The sequence below is a fragment of the Podarcis filfolensis genome, assembly GCF_964270895.1.
Source record: "Podarcis filfolensis genome assembly, chromosome: 14".
NCBI lineage: Eukaryota > Metazoa > Chordata > Lepidosauria > Squamata > Lacertidae > Podarcis > Podarcis filfolensis.
This window is the reverse complement of record NC_139616.1, coordinates 34,974,194-34,998,027: the sequence shown is the minus strand read 5'-3', so window position 1 is coordinate 34,998,027 and position 23,834 is coordinate 34,974,194. Positions and strand designations below refer to the sequence as shown.

General features: G+C 46.7%; 1 protein-coding gene across 14 annotated transcripts in view; it reads right to left on the bottom strand.

Moving 5' to 3' along the window:
• RAB11FIP3 (RAB11 family interacting protein 3) overlaps positions 1-23,834 on the bottom strand; it is a 98,295-nt gene that overhangs the window by 48,266 nt on the left and 26,195 nt on the right. For 10 of the 14 annotated variants that reach the window (XM_083584973.1, XM_083584982.1, XM_083584972.1 and 7 more), the window contains 2 exons: positions 19,563-19,656; positions 4,731-4,825 (listed from right to left, as the gene is read on the bottom strand). In XM_083584973.1, coding sequence (XP_083441099.1) covers positions 4,731-4,825; positions 19,563-19,656 — 189 coding nt within the window. The remainder of the gene's footprint in view (positions 1-4,730; positions 4,826-19,562; positions 19,657-23,834) is intronic. The other 4 variants (XM_083584971.1, XM_083584974.1, XM_083584977.1 and 1 more) reach the window with 1 other exon arrangement.

Here is a 23,834-nt window from a genome sequence, read left to right as displayed (position 1 = left end):
CTGTCAGAAAGTTCTTCCTGGTGTTTAGTCGGAACCTCCTTTCTTGTACAGTGGTACCTCGGGTTAAGAACTTAATTCGTTCCGGAGGTCTGTTCTTAACCTGAAACTGTTCTTAACCTGAAGCACCACTTTAGCTAATGGGGTCTCCTGCTGCTGCTGCCGCGCCGCCGCTGCACAATTTCTGTTCTCAACCTGAAGCAAGGTTCTTAACCCGAGGTAATATTTCTGGGTTTGCAGAGTCTGTAACCTGAAGCGTCTGTAACCTGAAGCATCTGTAACCCGAGGTACCACTGTATCTTGAAGCCACTGGTTTGAGTCCCATCCCCCGGAGCCGGAGAAAACAAGCTTGCTCCTTCCATGTAACAGCCCTTAAGATATTTGAATATGGCTATCATATCTCTTCTCAATCTCCTCTTCTCCAGCCTAAACATACCCAGCTCCCTCAACCGTTCCTCATAAGGCTTGGTTTCTAGACCCTTTATCACCTTGCTTGCCCTCATCTGCACACCTTCCAGTTTGTCAATATCCTCCTTAAATTGTGGTGCCCAGAATGGAGGATAGATGGATCCATGGGTGTGGGTGTGCAGAAACAAGCCTACTGTACAGAGGTAAAATTAGCTTCCATGGCCCCACCCACTTTTGTCTCTGGCCCCACCCACCACTGCCATGCGGCCCCCCAGGAGGTTCCTTTGAGGGAAATGCAGCCCTCTGGCTGAAAAAGGCTTTGCCACCCACTTTTGTCTCTGGCCCCACCCACCACTTATAGGTCTATCTCCTGAAGCTAGACATGGTTGCTAAGCCGAGCCACCATATCTAGAATCACTGTACCTCAGAGTAACAGATGCTGGGGACACAGAAGAGCTCCCAGAGCTTTCTGGTTGGCCATTACTGCCGTATGTGATGGGGTTAATCAAGGACAGCCCCACCCAGATATCTAGGGCGTAACCTTGTTTATCTAGAAGTAATTGGTGATGCTACAGTAGGTCCAAGATTTATGGGGCTGTGTGCAACTGCAGATTTCACACGTGATTCGAAAAAAGCACATGACTAATGTGCATGGTTGAGCTCTCTCTCTTGCTCCCTTTCTCCCTCCCCCCACAAAAAAAAATGTTTTCACAGAAAGTACGCTGTGCCCCAGAGGAAGCAATGTCCAAGCTTAAGGAGATAAAGGGATTCAGTCAACTTCAGCCACCTGACATTCCTCACATCACTGAGCACACAGGAACATAGTCCTTAAGTAATCATTGGCAAAAGGCAACAAAAGACAAGTTGCGATTAGAAGGCGGCTCTCCTTCAGCCCCAGAATGAGCAGAGCTTCTCTAAATCAAGACTGACAGGCAGACAAGTCAAGACTCCATATATCCAGTGCAGTGGCTAGACAAGTTCATGAGAGACAAAAGCACTATAGTAGATGAAAAGTGTCAAGAATGGTAGTGTCTACTACGGTAGCGGAAAGGGTCTGGTTCTGCCCAGGCATTTGAAGAAACTAAAAAAAAACAACGTGATTTTTAAATTGATACTGTGATTTATGAGTTTTGGGGCTAGACACACACACACACACACACACACACACACACACACAATGAAGGACTCAGAGCATCTGATGGGAGCCATAGATTGGCAAAAATCTCCTCCTGCATCTCAAGAAACCTTGTTTGTAACTGTCATGCCAAACTGCGTGAAGTCAAGCCAAAGTCCTGCCAAATGTGGGGACAGTATCTTCACATTAGCAGAGTTAGGACCTGCCCTGCCAAAAATCAGGTAAAGTCACGTTTTGGCCAGCCATCTTGATTCAAAATGGTGCCCAGCATCCCAGCATCGACAAAGACTGCCACCTCGGGAACCTGTGTGTGCTAATATCTCAAGAGGTGTCCAAACCCACAGTGGACAAACGGACAGATAGGCAAACCATTTTCCAAAAGTATAGCAGATTACTGAAGCATATCCTCTACGGCTGGCCATGGTTTCACTTTTATGCTGAAGAGTTCTGCATCAGATACTCCACTGCTTTACACACCGTTCAATTCATAGGCTGTCTGAATGTGTGGCAAATTTTTCTCTGAGAGCCTGAGCTTGGCACTAGTGGACAGCTGGACTTTGCTGTTTCCTTCTAGAACACTTTAATCCTGTTCCACGTACTTTAACGGCTTCTTTTTTAATGGCTGACTTTCTAAGCATTTCCCTACCCTGTAGAAGCTGGGGATTGAACCCTCCTGCATACAAAAGCAGGTGTTTTTAGGGGGTTTTGAATGTTTTATGTAGTTTTTATGTAGTTTTTATGTAGTTTTATGTAGTTTTTCAATTTCATTGTTCTGCAAGGGACAATGACAATAAAGATATCGTATCGTATCATCGTATCGTTCTGCAACTGTGCTATGGGTCTTCTTCATTTTAATTCAGAATCAATATTGTCTGCAGGTCTAGTAACCAGCACTATCACTGTCATTAGTATTAATTTATATACTGCTTAACAGCCAGCGAGGCTTCTAAGCACTTTACAAGTATAAAGTATACTTGTGGACAAGCATAAAGGCCAGGTTGCATGAAGGGTGTTTGTTCATAGTTAATAGAACAAAAGCGAGCTTTACAGGACTCCGGTGCTTTCCACTCATTATACACAAATCCTTCACTTTCAGTGATCTAATACAAGCTCTCAATAATACAATACAGCCTCTTTCAGTCTCTTCCGAAGTCAGTCCAGCACAATTATGCCACTTCTCATATTTCCACCACCACTCATTTCATCCGATCTTGGTTCAAGTTGTGTTTTTGACCACACCTTGATTGCCTGTCTTACAACTGTGTTCCACAAATAAAGGGATTTTTGTTGTTTCTGCTATTCCGTTTTTTTAATGCATTTTAAGATTATCACCCAAGTGTATTATATTGGTCGGTCAGCAGAGGGCAGCGTTGCCAACTCAGAGAGAGAGAGAGAGAGAGAGAGAGAGAGAGAGAGAGCGAGCGAGCAGGGAGAGGTTTGTTTACTTATTTTCATTATTTACCGTATTCTTTAATATGAGAAATGCATGCTCTCTTATGGTTCTGGCAACTTGCTTTTTGGCCAGGGGGTGCGGGGAATAACAAATGATCTACGCCTGGCTAAAAGAACAAAATATAAAGACTCTTTTGTGGCACATTGGCACTGTTTTATTGTTTGGAGATTAAATACAAAAGTGTCTCCTGTAAGCATTCTGGCTGCTATGAATATTGTGAACCTGAATTTGGATACTTTCGGAAAGAATGCACCATCAGATTGATGTTTTTGATATATTTTTTTTCACTTTACACTCTCCTTGTTCTGTCAACAAAATGAAAAGGGGATTATTCTGAACTATTAAACAGTTATTAATATAAATGTATTTTAAAAAAATTAAAGGGGGGGAGAATAAAAAGAAAGGGCCTCATCTCCTGTGGCAACCACCGACTCGCAAGGAGCAATGGCCACACTAAAGTTGCATCACCGCCACTAGGCCTCACTCCAGCGTTGTCTTTGGGCAGAAGCAGCTTCCAGCCAAACTCTGATCTTGTAACTGGAGAGTCTGAGGCACAGGAGAGAACCTCTGTTTGAACCTTCTCAAGTGTCATTAGGAGAAAACAAAGCCAGATGGATTTAGCTGCCAGTCACTCTGCCTGACCGTGGGATGTATTTGCAGAGGCGGCAAGATCTAAGTGGGGATGAAAGGGGGTGGGGAGTAGAGCCGTATGATCTGCATGCAGTTTTTAAATACCTAAGGGCACGACCTCAGGGAAATAAATTGAGCTTGAAAAAATGTAGTTGTCACGCTGCCCCCCCCCCCGCCCCCATTTGCTGGTTACGCTGCTCTTTTGAATGGAGTGGAAAGATCACAATTTGCAGCAACCCAGTAGCCACAGGCTTCAACATCCCTGCACCCTGATCTGCCCCAGGCAAATGACTAGCATGAAACAGAGCACTCATGTCATCAAGACAGGCCGACAGACATATATTTCAATCCTCCTGCAAAGCTTCCTTAATGCATAACCAAAGGAAGCGGTGGGGGAAATCCATGTTGGAGACAAGGCCTGACACTGGATAAAGTGAGGCAAATAAAGATTTGTACTTCCCCAGTCTTTCATGCTTGCAATAGGTAAAGGTAAAGGGACCCCTGACGATTAGGTCCAGTCGTGACCGACTCTGGGGTTGCGGCGCTCATCTCGCTTTATTGGCCGAGGGTGCCGGCATACAGCTTCCGGGTCATGTGGCCAGCATGACTAAGCCGCTTCTGGTGAACCAGAGCAGCACATGGAAACGCCGTTTACCTTCCCACCAGAGCGGTATGTATGTGTATGTATAATGCATGTATGTGTATGTATATATAGCACACAACAATGTTATTTTCACAAACATATGCACACTTTAGTACATGCATTGTTGCACAGATAACTTGGCTGGAGACCTGCATTGCAAAATTTGGAAAAGAGCAAATTCTGAAGGATAAAAGGCAAGCTTGCCTTTAAACTGAATGGCATTTCCCCCCATCCCTAGCTGAGACCCATGACCATGTGGCCTGGTTTAAGGTGGGTCGCCACAGCAGCACTCCCACCAGGTAACAAATTGACGAATTAAGCAACGAGGTCCCCAAATACATGTTTGGGTTTAGGGCCAGTCTTCTGGGCCTGAAAAGGCTGGAGACGGCTGCTGTAAAGACTCAAACCCTGTACAGGCCTTAGTCACTAGGGGCAACCAAAAGGCTTTGTGTTCAGACACTCACCTCAAATGTGACAAAGTCATCAAACTCATCAGGACAGGCAGATGGTGGTTCATCATGGGCATATCCCATAGTGCAGAGCTGGCTGTCAGGAACTGCTGAAAGGGGGTGAGAACACACACACAGCAAAATATTATTACAGGATGGAAAGGCAGTTTTTTTTATTTAAAAAAGCAACATTGAAGGTTGGAACACTCCTCCAGTGAAGTCTCAAGCAGCAGGAGAAGCATCAGATGATGAATGCAAAGGACATTCTGTAAGCCCAAAGCTTCCACCCACAGAGGAGGGTGTCCACCAGGGGTGCCCGCTTAAATAAAATATTGGGGGGTTCCAGGTAAGCCCTACCCTGCATAATTGATCACATGACGTGGCACACACAAACCATTTGAATGGGAATTCCCTTCAACTCGGGGGGGGGGTGGCCCCCTCAATTATTTTAGGGGGGCGAAGGGGCCTTGGCCCCTAGGCTCCTCTGGTGCCCGCTGTGCCTCTCTCCTTGCCTTTATCTCCGCTTCCAGTGGGGAAAACCATGTTGCATCTCTAGGTGAGGTGAGCTGCAATGTTCAATCCCTGCTGATACAGAGATGGAGTAGAATCGCCTCCCTCTGAGAGGCAGCATGCCTGCTATTATGAGATAGTTCCTTGAAAATATCGTTTGCTTCTCGTTGGAGTAAAATAAATTTTATTTAATTAAAAATACGTCAAAGGTTGTATTAAACACTAGGTATACTCAGGAGTAGAAATTTGTTGGAGCCAATGCAAAAATAATATTCCAGCAAGAGATATAGGTAAAGGTAAAGGGACCCCTGACAGTTAGGTCCAGTCGTGGCCGACTCTGGGGTTGTGGCGCTCATCTCGCTTTATTGGCCGAGGGAGCCGGCGTACAGCTTCCGGGTCATGTGGCCAGCATGACTAAGCCGCTTCTGGCGAACCAGAGCAGTGCACGAAAATGCCGTTTACCTTCCCGCCGGAGCGGTACCTATTTATCTACTTGCACTTTGACGTGCTTTCAAACTGCTAGGTTGGCAGGAGCTGGGACCGAATAAAGGGAGCTTACCCCGTCACGGGGATGCGAACCGCCGACCTTCTGATCAGCAAGCCCTAGGCTCAGTGGTTTAGACTGCAGTGCCACCCGCGTCCAAGCAAGAGATATAAACTGACTCAAATATTAAAAGAAAAAGACACGTATAGAATCTTGGCACCTCTGAAGCTGAAAAGGGGCTTTGCTTCTTGAACAAATGTTGCTTTAACACACAGCATTCCTCAACTTAGTCGTGAAAAACACCTGGAGGGCACCCCAACACCTTCAACTCTCAAGATACCAAAATCCAAGAGATATTGATTAGGAACATAAATACAGAATTTACAATGCATGTTCCAAGAGGAGGTCAAAAAGGCCATTTAAGATTTTGGTCAGATTCCAAAAGCTGAGCTCAGGAAAATCTCTTTTTTTAAAAAAAAAATATTTGCAGTTAAGTTTAAAGAAACAAACTTTAAGTTTTAAAATCTTGTGGCTATATGTTAAAAGCAACAAGTTAGTGGTCAAATATAAGATGCCCATACCCAGAAATCTAACACAGTTGGAAGTGTGGTGTGGTGATGTTTTGGGGATGCAAATTCAAATTAGACTATAGAAAATTATAATTTTATGTCAAAAATAAGAAAATTGCAAAATTTCATAGTGTGGTCAAAGGAAACTGAAAATGCATTTGTTAAATATAATTAACTTTGAAAAGGTAAGAAAATAGTTATAACGGTGGATAAAAAATATTAATAATCTAGAGTGGGCATAGAGAATGTATCAGTTTGCTGCTACCACACTGACCCTGGCAGATAAAAACATAGGTAAACGGCGTTTCCGTGCGCTCTGGCGCTCGTCACAGTGTTCCATTGCTCCAGAAGTGGTTTAGTCATGCTGGTTACACAACCTGGAAAGCTGTCAACAGTATTTTCTTGAGAATCTTCCCCCCCCCCCCACCCCATGAAAACATTTTTCTACCTATACTTGGCGCTTCCCTACCCCGGGATTACAAATTTGTTCATGCAATAGTTTTCCTCCGCAAAAGCAACACAAGTGAAAAAGTTCCTAGAGGAAAAACCATTTTTACACTAGTACAAAGTTACTCTTCGCCATGTTAGAAATATAGGAAGCTGTCTTGCACCTTCTCAGACCCAATCTCTGTACAGTGGTACCTCGGGTTACGAACTTAATTCATTCTGGGGGTCCATTCTTAACCTGAAACTGTTCTTAACCTGAGGTACCACTTTAGCTAATGGGGCCTCCCGCTGCCACCGCCACTGCTGTGCGATTTCTGTTCTCATCCTGAAGTAAAGTTCTTAACCCGAGGTAATATTTCTGGGTTAGCGGAGTCTATAACCTGAAGCGTCTGTAACCCGAGATACCACTGTATGGCCTACACCAGGCTTCCTCCACCTCGGCCCTCCAGATGTTTTGAGACTACAATTCCCCTCATCCCTGACCACTGGTCCTGCTAGCTAGGGATCATGGGAGTTGTAGGCCAAAAACATCTGTAGGGCCGAGGTTGAGGAAGCCTGACCTACATTGACTGGCAGCGGTTCTCCAGGGTTTCAGGCAGGGGGACATTCCCAGCCCTACCCTGAAGATGCCAAGGAGTGAAGCTGAGTTCCCCCACCCCTGAGCTACAGTCCTTCCGCTCTTCCTCTTCTGCGACACTGTTCCCTATAATATGGAAGCGGAAAAGGCTATTCTATCAGGATCAGTCCACTACAGCTGAAGTCTAGCACATGGCAGCCTGATAAATTAGATCTCTTAAACCGGGGTCTGCGGCTGCCAAGGGCAATACCGTAATTCATGCTGAGAAACGAGCTTGGGTCCCGTCTTCAGCCAGTAGCGCCGCCTGAGCAGCAAGGAGTATAGCTGGCTCATCGTTTCAATACACAAGCCGTGCTTCTCAAACGGCGGTTTTACGGCTGCTTATTCTGCACATTCCAGCCGGTCTGGATTGCAACAATTCCCCTTTCGAGGCTTTGTAAATTTCTGCTCTTCTGAAATCACATCCAGGAGGAGGCCATTACATCCTGGAAAACCTATCTTAAATACTTTTTATTAAAGATTTTCATCATCTACAAAAGAACATGCAATGTCTCTCCCTTTTTTTGTTCAGATTATAAAGTCTTTTGGTTACATTCAATGTAAGACATTATGGCACCCAAAGGGGAGGGGGGAGAGTAGAGGGGAGAGGGCGAGTGATAAATTTGCACATTATTTTTTCATTTCCCCAAATTGGTATATGGGTGAGGTTTTTATGTCGGCGTCATTTGGGTAGGTTCTCTTTCTATACATTTGTTGGTTTATGTGGGCAGTGAGAGAAGGTTGAGGGGGCCCTGGGGCATGGCTGTTTGCCTTTGATTGACCGCCATGAGATTCATTTGCATGTGTGGAAGGGAGGAATGAATTCTTGGGTCAAGTTAGCCATACTGATCTGTGTGCTGCTGGTAGATCCCTGCTATCATTATTGTCATTTTGACCTGTGTGTGTAATAAAGGGGAGCCGAAGATAAACCTATCCATTCTGAAGGAAATCAGCCCTGAGTGTTCACTGGAAGGACAGATCCTGAAGCTGAGGCTCCAATACTTTGGCCACCTCATGAGAAGAGAAGACTCCCTGGAAAAGACCCTGATGTTGGGAAAGATGGAGGGCACAAGGAGAAGGGGACGACAGAGGACGAGATGGTTGGACAGTGTTCTTGAAGCTACTAACATGAGTTTGACCAAACTGTGGGAAGCAGTGGAAGACAGAAGTGCCTGGCGTGCTCTGGTCCATGGGGTCACGAAGAGTCGGACACGACTAAACGACTAAACAACAACAACATCATACCAGGGTGAAGGTGTCCCCATGTCAGTTTCTCCATTTTATTTGTCCCCATGTCAGTTTCAATCTATCGGTTAGCTTTTCCATTAAAGCTGTTTCCCTATACAATTTGGTGCCCAAAGTCCATGTTTACTCCTGACAGGTCTCTCCAGTGTCCAGCTATGATGTTTCTGGCTGCTGAGAGTAGGTGGGTTATAAGCTCTTTCTACTGTGAGTGAGCATTTCTGTCTGGGAAAATATTCGATAGGGTCAGTTCTGGGGTGGGTTCCAATACCTGCTTAGTTACTTTACATATTTCTTGTAGGACTGCTGTCCAAAAGGGTTGGATTCGGGGACAGTCCCACCACATGTGGACGTACGTGCCTGTAGAGGTACAGCCTCTCCAGAATTTTGGTAAGGTTCCTGGATGTATTAGCACCAATTTCCTCAGTGTAAGATGCCATCTATAGATAAGTTTCAAAGTGATTTCCCTTCTTTTGGCTGAAATGGATTTAAAGGGAGGTTTGGACCACATTCTAGTCCATTAGGTAGTTTATCTCGTAACCTATGTCATGCTCCCATTGTTTTTTAATTGTGTTAAGGGGGTCTGCAGAGTTTTGGAGCAGCATTTTGTATACTGCAGATGGAAAATGATTTTAAATAGAGCGAGTTGCAGTTCCTCAACCCCCTTTTGAAATGCGTTGAGCATTTTTAAAATGAAATAATAATTTTGTTCTTTTGGTATGGTTGTTAGGAGCAGCATATTCCCAGAGTATGCTACAGTTTGGACTATTACTCTGGTGCGAGACCCTAATTAGTAACTCTCCACTGGCATAGCCAAGAGATACGTGTCAGGATGTCTGCTCATTTAAAGGCAGAAAAAGACTTTGAGATCAGAAGGTTCTTTTACACAATCAGGTCTCTTGTTACCACAACTCTTTCTCCCACTTGACCACATATTAAAGTTTACAGCTTTACATGCTCAGGAACTGAATGAACCAAATCTACCAACCACAACACAGCTTGTAAACTATCATTTTTGTCCTGGGGTAAATTAACTGCCAAGTTCTCATTTATTGCAGCAAATCCAATAAAATAATGATGCCGTGCGTTTTGAGTTTGCTGCAGTAAAAAACTCCCTAGACTTACTGCAGCAGATTTACATTGCGTCAGATGGTACACTGGGTTAGAGAGGCAGTGTGGCGTAGTGGGTGGAGTTTGTGCAAAGCACCTGATCTCCCTCATTCCAAAAAGGTAGGTACAGAATTGGAGAATGACAATAACTTCTGAAAGGATGTTGTGAACACTCTCACAAAAGGTTTTAAAACAAACAAACAAAAAACACACGTTATGATAATCCCAAATTGATGATGCACCTATTACACATAGGCACATAGTTCAGGGCTTTGCATGGAGAAGAAGTCAGGCCCAATCTCAGGTATCTCCTGTTCAAAGGCTCGGGTAGCACAGGTGTGGGCTACCTATGGCTCTGGGAGTTGCAGTTTCTTAAAGGTCCTGAAAGTTTGTAAGTGACCCCCATGTTCCCCTCACAGAGCCATAGTTCCCAGACTTCCTTGGCAACAGGGACTGATTGTTAAACCACTCTGAGAACTGTTCCTTTGCCCCACCAAAGGGCAAACATTTCCATCCTGAGGGCCATATTCCCTTCTGGGTGACCTCCTGAGGGCCACACACCAGAGGCAAAAGTAGGTGGAGCAATTTATGCAAATTACACCTTCGTCCAATGGGCTGGTTTCTTCACACAGTCCTCCATCCAGAAAAGCAAGAGACATCGTCAGTATTTATGGACACATTCCACCCAGGCAAAAACACCCAGAAATAAAAAGAAGAGCCAATGCAGGGTATTGCCTGGAGAGAGGGGAGTGTGGCCTGGAGAAAGACCCAAGAAACAGACAGAGAGGCCCCTGGAGCCTGAAGTTATAGATCAGAGGTTTTCAACCATTTTGACTCCAAGGCTCCCTTTCTTGCAGAGTTGGCAGCCTCTCACCCTTTTTCAAACACCCTCCCTTGTGGAGTGTTTCCTCAGCCTCCTCTCCTCTCCCCTCTCCTTGGGAGTCCTCAGGGCAGCCGCTGCCACCGCCCCTGGTACCTGAGCTGCCCCCCCCCGCCCCAAAGAGAACTGCCCCCTCACACTGGCCAGCCCCAGAGGCACCATTTGCCTGGGGAGCACGTAGCCAGGGTTACTGCTGCAGCAAACAGCTGTGCAAGCCTTTGGGAGAAAAAGACAGGAGAGGGCATCAGATGAAGGAGGGAAGGAAAGAAAAGAAAAGGAGGCTAGTGTTGCCCAAGGCACCCCTGGCCATCCTTCAAGGCACCCCAGGGTGCCACAGCACACTGGTTGAAAACCACTGCTATAGATCTAAACTGGTTTCAACATACTATTTTCTCCCTATTTAACTTAGGTGATGTTGGGGATTTGGGAGCTGGGCGAGGGGGAGGAGTAGATTGCAGCTAGGGATGTTTTGCAGAATGCGCTCTCAGCAAATACTACAATTCCCAAAATTCTCTGGGGTAAACCTGAGCAGTACAAATGCTTTACAGTCATACCTCGGGTTGAAGTAATTTCGGGTTGCGCTCTGCGGCGACCCAGAAGTAACGGAACACGTTACTTCTGGGTTTTGCCGCTCGCACATGCGCAGACGCTCAAAATGACGACATGCGCATGCGCGGAAGCGGTGAATTGCAACCCGCGCATGCGCAGACGCAGGTTGCGTTCGCTTCAGAATGCGAACGGAGCTCCGGAACGGATCCCGTTCGCATCCAGAGGTACCACTGTATTTTAAATGCATGCTACCCAGCTTTTCCCACATGAGCGCCTTTTTGAAATCCAACATCTCTCCTCTGTATATTCATTAGCATCTCTAGAATTAGGGTCTCAGAACGGCTGACAGGCCACCCCTCAAGCCCACCCACCCACCCAATCAAACTGTTGTTCTGCAGTTGCAACAGAGACACAGCAGGGAGCTGGCTGCCTGCCAACCTCTTCACAGGTCCAGGACCAACGGCACAGAAAGGACAAGCTCAACATGGCTTGGAGTCATCTACCAAACTCATTATTGCATCTCTCTTGGTGCAGGTCTTCCTCCCCCCCCCCCCCAAGCATATGGCACATTGTATACAGTTGATGTTGCTATGGTGACCTCACCCAACGGTCCCTGCCAACACAATAGGCTACATGAAAGCTTTTGAATCCCTGTTCAAATGAGCGTTAAAAAACCCACAAACCCTCGCTGCTCATTAGCAACACAAACCCACAAAGGACTCCCCATCTGCACATTACAGGCGCACGTGCTGTCGAGCATGGTCAACGGGACCTTGTAGCGCTGGTGCGCCCAGAAATACAATAGCTAAAAAGAGAGAGAGCATTGGTACAGCAACAGAGCACTTGGGATTTGCCATCCCGACTGCCGTGTCCCAAGAAGATCCCCAAAAGCCACATGGGCACAGCCGGCACCCCCAGATGTTTGCCTTCTGGCTGACAACCAGTCCAGGCCCTGGCTGCCCTCCTGCTCCCGAGTCTCAGCTGAGTGCAGTCCTAATGGTCAGTTTCCTCCTCTTTGGCCTCGGTTCTGCCCTTTCAGAACTGAGCAGGAGTGTGGAGACAAAACTAGAACTACAGTGGTACCTCGGGTTAAGAACTTAATTCATTCTGGAGATCCGTTCTTAACCTGAAACTGTTCTTAACCTGAGGTACCACTTTAGCTAATGGGGCCTCCCGCTGTTGCCGCACAATTTCTGTTCTCATCCTGAAGCAAAGTTCTTAACCCGAGGTACTATTCTGGGTTAGCGGAGTCTGTAACCTGAAGCGTCTGTAACCCGAGGTACCACTGTAGTTGGCTCTGCTTGTTGTTGCCTCTGGCTCCCCCTACTGTTGGGCTCCCTGCCTTCCACCCTACCAGTCCCAATGGGCACCACAGCCACCACTGACACACAGTCATCAGAGCCCTCAGGTTTTAACCAGACACAAGTCTCTCATTCGGCTTTGCTCACTGCAATACAATGGAGCCAATATCCATTTTCCTCTAACAGTTGCTGGAGTGAGATGGGTGCTTGCACACGGGATATGACAACATTTGTGAAATGAGCAAGGGCAGCAAAAAGCAACGTGTCGATCAGGACCGGAGCCATGTTTGCTTTTCCCCTGCTTCGCATAGGCCCAACCTACAACAATAGAAGCTTTCAGGAGCATTAAGTCAGCTGGGAGAGCATTATGGCCTTGTGGCGCCTGGGAGACACGCCGCCGAGACCAGGGGGGCTGGAGCAGAATAGTTTCGAGAGCTGAGGCAGGAAGATAGGCTATTGTGCCAACGGACTGCGGAGACAGGACCAGACTGGGGAAGCAAAGCCCCGGGGATGTCACAGCATTGCACCAACTCTGCATCAATTGTTGCCATTCCGTAAGATCCAGCAACCCGAGTTGGGAAAGGGCGAGATTCCATGGGTTCTGCTGTGACAGGCCAGCTCCATCAGGCCTCCTCCTCTCCTCTCAACGGTCACCTGGGGCCAGCCATTCCACCAGACTGCCTCTGTGGGAGAGACAGGAAGCAGGGCTCATTTCATCAGCTTTGCTGGCACCTCCACCCCCTCAGCTGTGCCAGCTGGGCATTATAGGAACAACTGTTTTGATTTTCCTCTTCCCCTCCTTGTCCCTCGTGTACTGTGTTCTTTTAGATTTTACCCTACGGGTAGGGACTGTCTCGTTGTGATTGTACGTAAACCGCTCTGGGAGTTTCTTTCGCCGAGGAGCGGGGTACAAATGCTATAAATAAATAAATAAATAAATAAATAGAAAGAAAGAAAAATAAAATGTCACCCAGCTGCTTCTAGCTTTTTGGAAGGAAAATTAAATAAAAAGCACCCAAAGCAACATGCTCCATACAGTGGTACCTCGGGTTACAGACACTTCAGGTTACAGACGCTTCAGGTTACAGACTCTGCTAACCCAGAAATAGTACCTCAGGTTAAGAACTTTGCTTCAGGATGAGAACAGAAATTGCGTGGCGGCAGCGGGAGGCCCCGTTAGCTAAAGTGGTACCTCAGGTTAAGAACAGTTTCAGGCTAAGAACAGACCTCCAGAACGAATTAAGTTCTTAACCCGAGGTACCACTGTACTGCCATTCTTCAGATCAGGGGTGGGAAGCCTCAGGCCTGGGGGCCAAATGCAGCCCCCACCTCTCAATCTGGCCCTCAGAACTCTCCCCAGGGCCCTCACTGGCCCTGCTTGGTCACCTGAGTTTTTGTGCCTGACTAAAGCATGTCCTTGAACTGATCATGCCTTTTGCTAGTGTGGACGAAGGATAGAATGGGCTGAGGGTGTGGAAGCAGAATCTAGACTACAGTGGGGGGCGGGATACATCAGCTATTCTGCTGACCAGCGTGTAGCCAGTGTTAGACATTAGCCAGGCGCCAGGCACGTTTTGCTACTGGTGTGAGTCCAATTGCGACCATTTGGAGATCTCTGCATGTCAGGCTGGTGACTGACATCTGCATCTGGCTAGCTCCTCCAGCTTTCTTAAGCATATAAGCAGAACAACTTATTTACTGCATTTAGATCCCACCTTTTTCTCCAAGGAGTACATAGTTCACCCTCTGCATCAGTTAAACCCCGACAATGACCCTGTGAGGTAGGTTAAGAGACTGTGTCTGGTCCAAGGTCACCCAATGAGCTTCATGACTAAGTGGGGATTTGAACTCTGATCTCACAGGTCCTAGGTCCAACACACTAACCACTACACCACACTAGCTTCCTAGAACACTTCTGCTACGGGGCAGCACTATAAATTAAATAGGTAAATAAACAGGGTGAAAGCAAAATGTCCCTGAGAGAAGAATCTGAAATATTTCGCTTGAATCTTGAATTTGTTTTAGTCTGAGTTGTTCTATTCTGGCGATCGTAACCTAGGTTTAAGGTGTCATTGGGCAATTACATTATATATCTGAGTTTCTAACACTGCATGTTAGATATTCTGATAAATCGTTATCAAGATATGCCACAGTGGATAACTGAGTCTAGCATTCTTCCTGTGCTGATGGCTTGGTGCTAGAACTGCCCAGTGAATACAGCAGAAGAGCAGAGTGGAAAAGAAGACAGGCAGAAGCTTCGAGAAGGCCAGAGATTTTCCTGCAAATCCTTCATTCGGCTGGAGCCTCAAGGCTGTGATGTCAACGCAACGACCTCAATGCTCCACATCTGGGTAGCTTCCTGCCATCCCCATTTTGAGTTTGCAGTAGCAAAGGCAAACCGACATCACTGTTACAAACTTCCTTGCCGCTTCTCCTCTCGGAAAAAGTAGGTCAACACATTGGATCATCTGCTCAAATGCTGCTAAGCTAGTAGAGAAAGTAGAGGCTATGAAGACCGCCAGATCACTGGTGAAAATGCGGGAGGAGTCTATCCTGCAAGCTTCTTCCTCCTTAGTCTTAAGGTTGTCTTTACGGACTTCACCAGAGACTCCTGAGTAAGTTTAGCGGACAAGAAATAACAGGAGAAGTCCTCTTGTGGATCAGGAATTGGTTAGGCTGCAGGAAGCAAAGAGTGAGAATAAATGGGCAATTCTCTGAATGGAGAGAAGTAGAAAATGGAGTTTCCCTCCAAAGGATTGGTATTGGAATCTGTGCTTTTTAACTGGCTCATAAACAGTCTAGAATTAGGAGTGAGCAGTGAGGTAGTCAAGTTTGCTGATGATGACAAATCAGTGGTTTTCAACCAGTGTGCCATGGCACCCTGGGGTGCCTTGAATAATGGTCAGGGGTGCCGCGGGCAACATGGCCTCTGTCCCTCTTTCTTTCCTTCCCTCCCCTGATGCCCTCTCTGCCTCCCAAAGGCTTGCACAGCCGTTTGCTGCATCAGTAGCCCTGGCTACGTGCTCCCCAGGCGAATGGTGCCTCTGGGGCTGGCCAAGGGGTGCTTCCAAGGCCTCTGTGGGGCACTGTGAGGAAGCACGTCTCCTTGGGATTGGGGAGGGGCAGCTCAGAGACCAGGAGCAGCAGCAGTGGCTGCCCAGAGAGGCTGTCCTAAGGAGAGGGAAGAGGAGAGGAGGCTGAGGGAACACTCCACAAGCGAGGGTGTTTGAAAAGGGGTGAGATGAGCGTCGCAACCCCATAGTCGCCTTTGACTGGACTTAACCGTCCAGGGGTCCTTTACCTTTCCACTAGCTTTCCACTTATAAAGAATTTCTTTTCTTTTATTGGGGGTGGGGTGGGGTTTGTGCACAAAGGAGTTCGCTCATCAGCAATCTGATGTGGTTCAGCCTGACTATCATTTCTGGGCTCTACCACCACTGGATTTTGCCCTAGCATGTTCACAGAAGCAGCATTTGAGCCAAGGACAACTTTGGCTTATAGTTTAGAGTCTTAAACAATCTGGATCTGATATTATTGTATATATATATAAAAATTAATTCCAGGTAGGGAGTTTCCCCCTGCCCTACCCATCCATGTGACCAAACAACTTCCAATTTCCCTTCAGCTGAGAAAAAGTGAACTGCAATGCAGATATATCACAAGGGGGTGGGAAGAAAGTTAGCATTTGTGTCAGCAGACTAAGCAAGAAAGGCTAGGTATAAAAAAAGATATTTTGTTTGTTGCCAACTGCATCATGTACTTTCGGGTGTGACATTAGTCAGCAAAACCTGCTTGCTTCACCAGTGGAAGCTTTAAGAATTGCTGTCGGGAGGAAGCCAACAACGGCTTTGTGCAGGGTAGGCATCGGAAACACATCACGCCTCAAGGCTGCCAAATTGCCAGGAACTGGGCTTCTCCCCTGCTTCAGTTTCATGGCTATGCTCAGCTGCCGCAGTGGAAGGCAAATGCTTCTGAATACCAGTTGCTGGAAACCACAGAAGGGGATGGTGCTCTTGTGCTTGAATCCTCAGTCCTAGAGCATCTATCTGTCTTGCATGCAGAAGGCCCACGTTCAATCACTGGTATCTGTAGGTAGGGCTGGGAGAAGACCCTGTCTGATACCCTGGAGAGCCACTCTCACACAGTGTGGACAATTCTGAGCTGGATAGACCAATACTTTGAGATTCAGTATAAGGCATATTCCTATGTTCAGCACATTACTCCAAATGAGGTGCCACCTTCACCTGCTGTCCCAGTACCAACACCTTGGGAGAAACTACCACTATTCTCAAACCAAGAGGCTCTGGAATCTCTTAATGTCTCTAGTTGTCGACAGGAAGAAAGAAAGAACAGGGTTTGATGGATACTTCAAATTCAGCCACTGTAAGAAAGCCCAAAATTATGCAACTCCAAATACTCATAGTTAAGGGAGCCCTGAATTAAAGGGTTTTGTTAGCTGTTACTTCTATCTAATTAGCGCAACACCATGATACTGCAAGCAATGAATTATGGAAAGAAACCTGAAGCCATGTCTCCGAGAAAGCTGTTCTAGAGAGCATAGCGCAAACACTCGTAAGACTTCCATTGCCCCCTCCCAAGCTGTATCTTTTAAACATACATTTGTAGTGACAGCTTTATCCTGGGACAATTGCCCCTAAAGTGTTTGGAACTGAGCAGAGGTTGTTCCGATGTCAATTTTCGAAGATTCTAAAGTTAGTGTTTCCTCTGATGTGCCCATGGTTCTGTAGCACAGAACAGAATTTTCAGTCCTCCTGGCCACAGATACAAAGAGGACAGCGTGGCGCATTCCAAAGCGGCAACCTTCGGACGCTCTACACATTGCAAGGGAGTATTTATCTTTTATGACTTTATAGAAAGTATTTATATGCTGCCAACTCAAATATCAAGGCCCTGTAAGACACTTAAGTTTGACAGAACATAAAATGCCGCTGAGAACAATACAAAATAGTCATTAAAATGGATTAATCAAAGAAGTTTAAGCACCTGCACAGGCCTCGCAGCATGAAAAGGTCTTCAAGTAATGTCTGAAAGTCAACAGCAAAGATGCTTGCTGAAAAGAGTATTCACCTCAAAAAGGATATTGTAGAGTTGGAAAAGGTTCAGAACAGGCCTACCAAAATGATCAAGGGGGTGGAGAGATTTCCTTTGTGAGGGAAGGTTGCAACATTTGGGACTTCCTAGCTTGAAGGAGAAAAAGTAAGTAAGAGGCAACATGCTAGAAGCTTATGAAATTATACATGGCATGAATGAAGGGAGTGGATAGAGGAAAGATTTGATCCCTCTCTCATAACAGTAGAACTCATGGAAATTCAGTGAAGCTGAACATTGGATAATTCAGGACAGATAATTCAGGACTTCTTCATATAAGTTCATAGTTAAAACTCTGGCACTTGTTCCCACGGGAGGCAGTGATGACCACCAACTCGGATGCCTTTAAAAGAGGATTGGACAGATTCGTGCAGGATAAGAAGAAGAAGAAGAAAAGTTTGGGTTTGATATCCCGCTTTATCACTACCCGAAGGAGTCTCAAAGCGGCTAACATTCTCCTTTCCCTTCCTCCCCCACAACAAACACTCTGTGAGGTGAGTGAGGCTGAGAGACTTCAGAGAAGTGTGACTGGCCCAAGGTCACCCAGCAGCTGCAGTGGAGGAGCAGAGACGCGAAGCTGGTTCACCAGATTATAAGACTACCGCTCTTAACCACTACACCACACTGGCTCTGAATGGCTACTAGTCATAATGGAGGCTGTGCTCTGCACCTTCACAGTCAGAGGCAGTATACCTCTGAATCCCAGTTGCTGGAAGGGAGAGCGCCCTTGTTCTCAGGCACTGCTTGCTGGTTTCCTGCACAGGCATCTGGTTGGCCACTGTGAGAACAGGATGCTGGTCTAGATGGGCCACTGGCCTGATCCAGCAGGCTCCTTTTACGTTCTTAAAGCATGAGAGCAGCAACACGAAATGTCACAACTTCTCGTTGAGGCCAATCAGGCTTCTGAGACCCAGGGGAGCTGCCAACAGTGCTTGAGGGCTTTGTATATGAATACAAGAGCCATGAACCTGGAATTGCCTTGAGACAAAAAGTAGTCAAGTCAACACTCAGAAACAGACTGGAACTTGGCGCATGTGACACAGCACTGGCCAGTCAGTTCATCTAGTCCTTTACTGTCTGCTCTGACTGGCAGCAGCCCTGCAGTGACAGATACAGTCCTTTCTCAGTACTGCTCTCCAAACCCATCTTTTAACCAGAGATGATTAGCCATCCAAATTGGTGACCACCACTGCTTCTTGTGGGAGCGGATTCCATAATTTAGTGATGCACAATGCCTTCCCTCCCAACTCCCTGTGTTACTCCCTAGTACACAATCATCATAATAATAATTTATTATTTGTACCCCGCCGATCTGGCTGGGCTTCCCCAGCCACTCTGGGCGGCTTCCAACAAAGATTAAAAATACATTAAAGTGCCACACATTAAAAACTTCCCTGAACAGGGCTGCCTTCAGATGTCTTCTAAATGTCGGGTAGTTGATTATCTCTTTGACATCTGGTGGGAGGGCATTCCACAGGACTCAGTACATAACAGCGGGTGCCACTACCGAGAAGGCCCTCTGCCTGGTTTCCTGTAGCTTTGCTTCTCGCAGTGAGGGAACCGCCAGAAGGCCCTCAGCACCGGACCTCAGTGTCCGGGCAGAACGATGGGGGTGGAGACGCTCCTTCAGATATACTGGGCCAAGGCTTTAAAGGTCAGCACCAACACTTTGAATTATGCTCGGAAACGTACTGGGAGCCAATTAAGATTTTTCAGGACCGGTCTCAGTGGCCACTCCCAGTCACCAGTCTAGCTGCCGCACTCTGGATTAGTTGTAGTTTCCGGGTCACCCTCAAAGGTAGCCCCACAGAGAGCGCATTGCAGTAATGACCTAAACGAACACACACACACCCTTATCTCTTATTTCTTTCAAAGGAGGACACTGACATTTCAAGGAAGAGGCATGAAATACCCTGGGGGAGGGGATGGGGTACATCAACAATGTCAGGAAATGCCTCGATGCACGAAAGGTTCAGGAAGTGCTTGGGCTGCCTTCCTCCCAATCTTGGGGCCTAAGAATAAAAACCAACCTCCGTTCCTGATAGCTGAGATTCCTCGATAGAAGTCTTCAAAGCTGATTACTCCAAGCCCAGCGGGGTCTAAGAACTTGGTCAGGTCTTTCACCTGCAGGGGGAAAAAACCCAAAAGTAAATCAATGATCCAGGTTTACACAGCTAGACTAGAGCCTAAGCTTGGGCTTTAGACCAGGCGTAGGCAAACTCCGGCCCTCCAGATGTTTGGGACTACAATTCCCATCATCCCTAGCTAACAGGACCGGTGGTCAGGGATGATGGGAACTGTAGTCCCAAACATCTGGAGGGCCGGAGTTTGCCTATGCCTGCTTTAGATAATACTTTCCTGGAGGGCTGTCAAGAAAGAGCAGAACAGAATCTAACAGGGTTAAGGTGCATTTCTGCACTATGCATTTAAAGCAGCATCGTACCACTTTAAGCTGTAAGCATCCCCAAAATAATTCATGCAAGGTGTTTTGAACATTTCACCTGCTAGAAATTTTGAAACGAGGGGACTTATTTTTAGTAAGCTGTTGCAATAATCATGCCCCTTTAAAAGGCCTTTTATATTTGGTACCAGCTGTGTTTTTTGGGGACAATACGCAGCCTGACATGGTGTCCCAATTAAGAGGGTTCTACATTTAGAAGCTCGACAAAACAATGCCCGTAATAGAAAATTTTTGTAACCACGTAGCAATTAGTGGGAAGTGGCGGAAATCAGGTTAGCAGGCGCCGGGGTTCTGGCAACGTAACTGGGAGGCAGAAAGGGGGTATTTAGAATCAAGCAGTATCAGAGGGAGAGATGAGGCAGCAGGGATTCTCCACTGGCTCAGCTGAGAGACCAGCAAATTTGAACTCCTCCTGCCTTTCAATAGTTTGCATTCTGGGAATTCCGCAACTAGGAACAAGCACCAGCATTTGCTTTTGCTTCCCGCCCCCCTTTCCCCTCCCAATCACTTTTCCTTGTGTGTTGTGGTCCTTGGGTTGTGTCCAACATTAGCCATACCTAGTGTAGACTCAATGAAGTTAATGAGTGTGACTAACCTAGGTCTTTTCGTTTCGATGGGTTTACTCCAAGTAGAACTTATCTGGATGCAACTCTTTGACTGTATATCTAAGGTCAGGAGCTATCTTTATTGCTGATACAGTGGTACCTCAGGTTACATACACTTCAGGTTACAGACTCCGCTAACCCAGAAATACTGCTTCAGGTTAAGAACTTTGCTTCAGGATGAGAACAGAAAACGTGCTCCGGCGGCGCGGCGGCAGTGGGGGGCCCATTAGCTAAAGTGGTGCTTCAGGTTAAGAACAGTTTCAGGTCAAGTATGGACCTCTGGAACGAATTAAGTACTTAACCCGAGGTACTACTGTACATCTGCAAGCTGCTCTGAGAATCCTTCCCACCACCTCACCACCCAATATAAAATACTTTGAATAAATGAGTTTAGAAATAATCTAATCTAGTGCAGAAGTCAGGTTAAGCATCCTACTCATAGACCGACTGAAATTAAGAGGCTTATGTTAGTCATGTTCATTAACTTCAATTGGTCTGCTCTGACTAGGGCTTGTGTTGGATGATGTGGCTTTTACTAAAAAAATCTTGGAGGTGGCCTTTACCAGGGATGGGGACTCTTTTCCAGACACAGGGCCACATAATATTTTCTGGGCATCACCCCAGGGCCACATGCCAGTGCTGGAGCAGAAGCCAACCTGGGCAGTGGATCTTCCATCTGAGCAACCAGGGATTGTCCAAATTCAAGGGCCCATTTCCAGCCAGGCAAAAACACCCAAGGAAGATGTGAGGCAAGACCAGTGAGGGCTGTGGCCTGGGAAGAGTCCTGAGAAGCAGACAGAGATCTGGAGGGCCACATTTGAAGTTCCTCACCTCTAGTCTAGATTAATAGCATCAGCTCCCACCCACCCCCCTGCTGCTGCCGCCACCCCCAAATGTTTTTTAGTTGTTTGGGGAGTGAAAGTCTCCCACCAATGCACTCACACGCAGTGACTCATTTCAACCCTCACAAAAGCCATCAGTCATCACTTCCTTTCTGTACCGTTCAGGGCATGTGGAAATTACAGCATCTACAGGTAACATCAACCCTTGAGCCCATCAGCAGCACGGAAAAGTAAAAAGATGCATGCAGACTTCTGCCGTTCTTGCATTCCTCTGCGGAAAGTTTTGCTTTCAGCACACAACAAACAGGAAGCAGATCAGAAGTTTTGAGAAAGGGGCACTACAGAATAACACACTGTCACGTTAATTTGCAACTGATTTGCAAGCTGTTTTAGGAAAGGGAGAAATTGCTTACGGTGGTGTTCACCACCTCGGCATTTCTCTTGGTGAACTTTCATCACATGAAGTTCTGAAGTTGCCCTATGAGCTGGGCCCTCAAACTTAGTCAGGTGTCTGATTTACTCTCCCCAAATACCAGAAGGAAAGGACAAGAGACAGGAAACACACATCCCTTTGTCTGCTCCATCAAATGCATGTTCTACCTAATGAAAACCATGTGCAGAGAAGCAAGGAAAAACCCCGATTCAAGCCATTCTGTGCCAGATTTTAAACGAGATTTTATTGATATAATGCACTTAGGCGCTCAAAGAGCAGGCCAACTAAAAAGCTTAATATCTTGCAGGTACACTAAATGGCACCCATATGGCACAGCGCAACCCATAATCGGATATCGTGAAGCTTATACGGGCTTCATACTAAACAGCCGTTTTCTCTTAGGAGGATAATTCTCTTCCCTGGCATCATGGCCTAAGACAGCAAGCGCCACGGGGAGGCAAAAAGGCACACTATAAGCAACCGGCAGGCAAGAGCACCCTCAGAAGCCCCTTATTAGGCAGGTGGGGCCGGCTCTACCATTAGGCAGATATGATGCTGAAGCCCCCTCTTCCTAAATTTCCCAAGCTGCCAGCTGTCCCAAGTCAGGAAGCAAGGCAGCCAGGCTCCCCAAGCCAGTATCGCCTCTCTCATAAACCTATAAAGAGCCCTGCCGGATCAGGCCAAAGGAGGCCCATCTAGTCCTGAATCTCATTCTCGCCATGGACAACCAGGTGCCCTTGAGAAGCCTGAATGCAGGACTTGAGTGCAACAGCAATGGGCGTACTCCAATACTGGCATTCAGAGGCATACTGCCTCCAACAGTGGAGGAAGCCATCGTGGTTAATTGTAGGTGTAGCCCATGGGGTGCCCTGTGGGTGCGGCTGGACCACAGCTCCCATTCACCCCTGACCACTGGTCGTGCTGACTGGGGCTAATGGGAACGGGAGGTCATCATCATCAAACCTTTTATTGGCATCACATACAAACTTCCAAAACAAATCAATACAGAATTACCACTTCCCCAGTGGCACAAAACATTTGCTAAAAGAAAGGAGGCAGAGCAGTCTATCGTCATATCTCTAGGTCTCCAGGGAGATCAGAAGTCTGCAGTGTATTTTGACGAAAAAACCAAATAGAGATATTTAGCCACTAACTTGGTGAGCTCCTGATCATTCCCCAGTAATAGAAACTGTATGACCTCCAACTCTGGTTTCCATTTTGGGATACAGAGTTGATCTAGAAATTGCTGGCGGAGATCAGCATATAGTTTACAATTAAGAACCATATGTGTAAGGGTTTCCACCAAGTGGTCTCCACATGGGCAAGTTCTTTCTCCTTCCACCCTGCCTGAGAACCTTCCCCAAAGGAGGTTTGATGGATTTGAATTAAACCTGGCCAGCAAAAATGCCCTTCTTTCTTGAGGGTTAAGCAGAAATTCAAGGTAATTGTGGTTAGTTTTATGTGCCCAATAAAGTTGAAAATAAAGAGGGGAACATGTTTTCTCTGCTGCTACTGTTAGTTCTTAGCATTCAATATCCCACAACCTAGTTTTTATTATAGCCTTGGCAGATGATAGCCATTGGGGTGTCCTGTGGGTGCGGCTGGACCACAGCTCCCCTGACCACTGGCCGTGCTGACTGGGGCTGATGGGAACAGGAGGTAACTGGGGTGCAGTAACACCCAAATAGCACCACACTGGCTGTCTCTGAACTGGAGCAACAGCATGGGGGGAAAGCAACATGTTTTTGTTCCTCCCATGATGCAGAGGGATCCTCCCATTATTTTCGGGGTGTGGGAAGGTACATGCCACAGACGTATTGCACGCAGGGGACCCTGAACTCCATCCAGACTGCTGTTTTATTGCAGGTGTATACAGCAACATGCTGCTAACACAAAGCATGTTTGAAGTGGATTTATCATCTATGCATCAGCCTGCTTTATCAGTTGCTCTGTATTAGCCC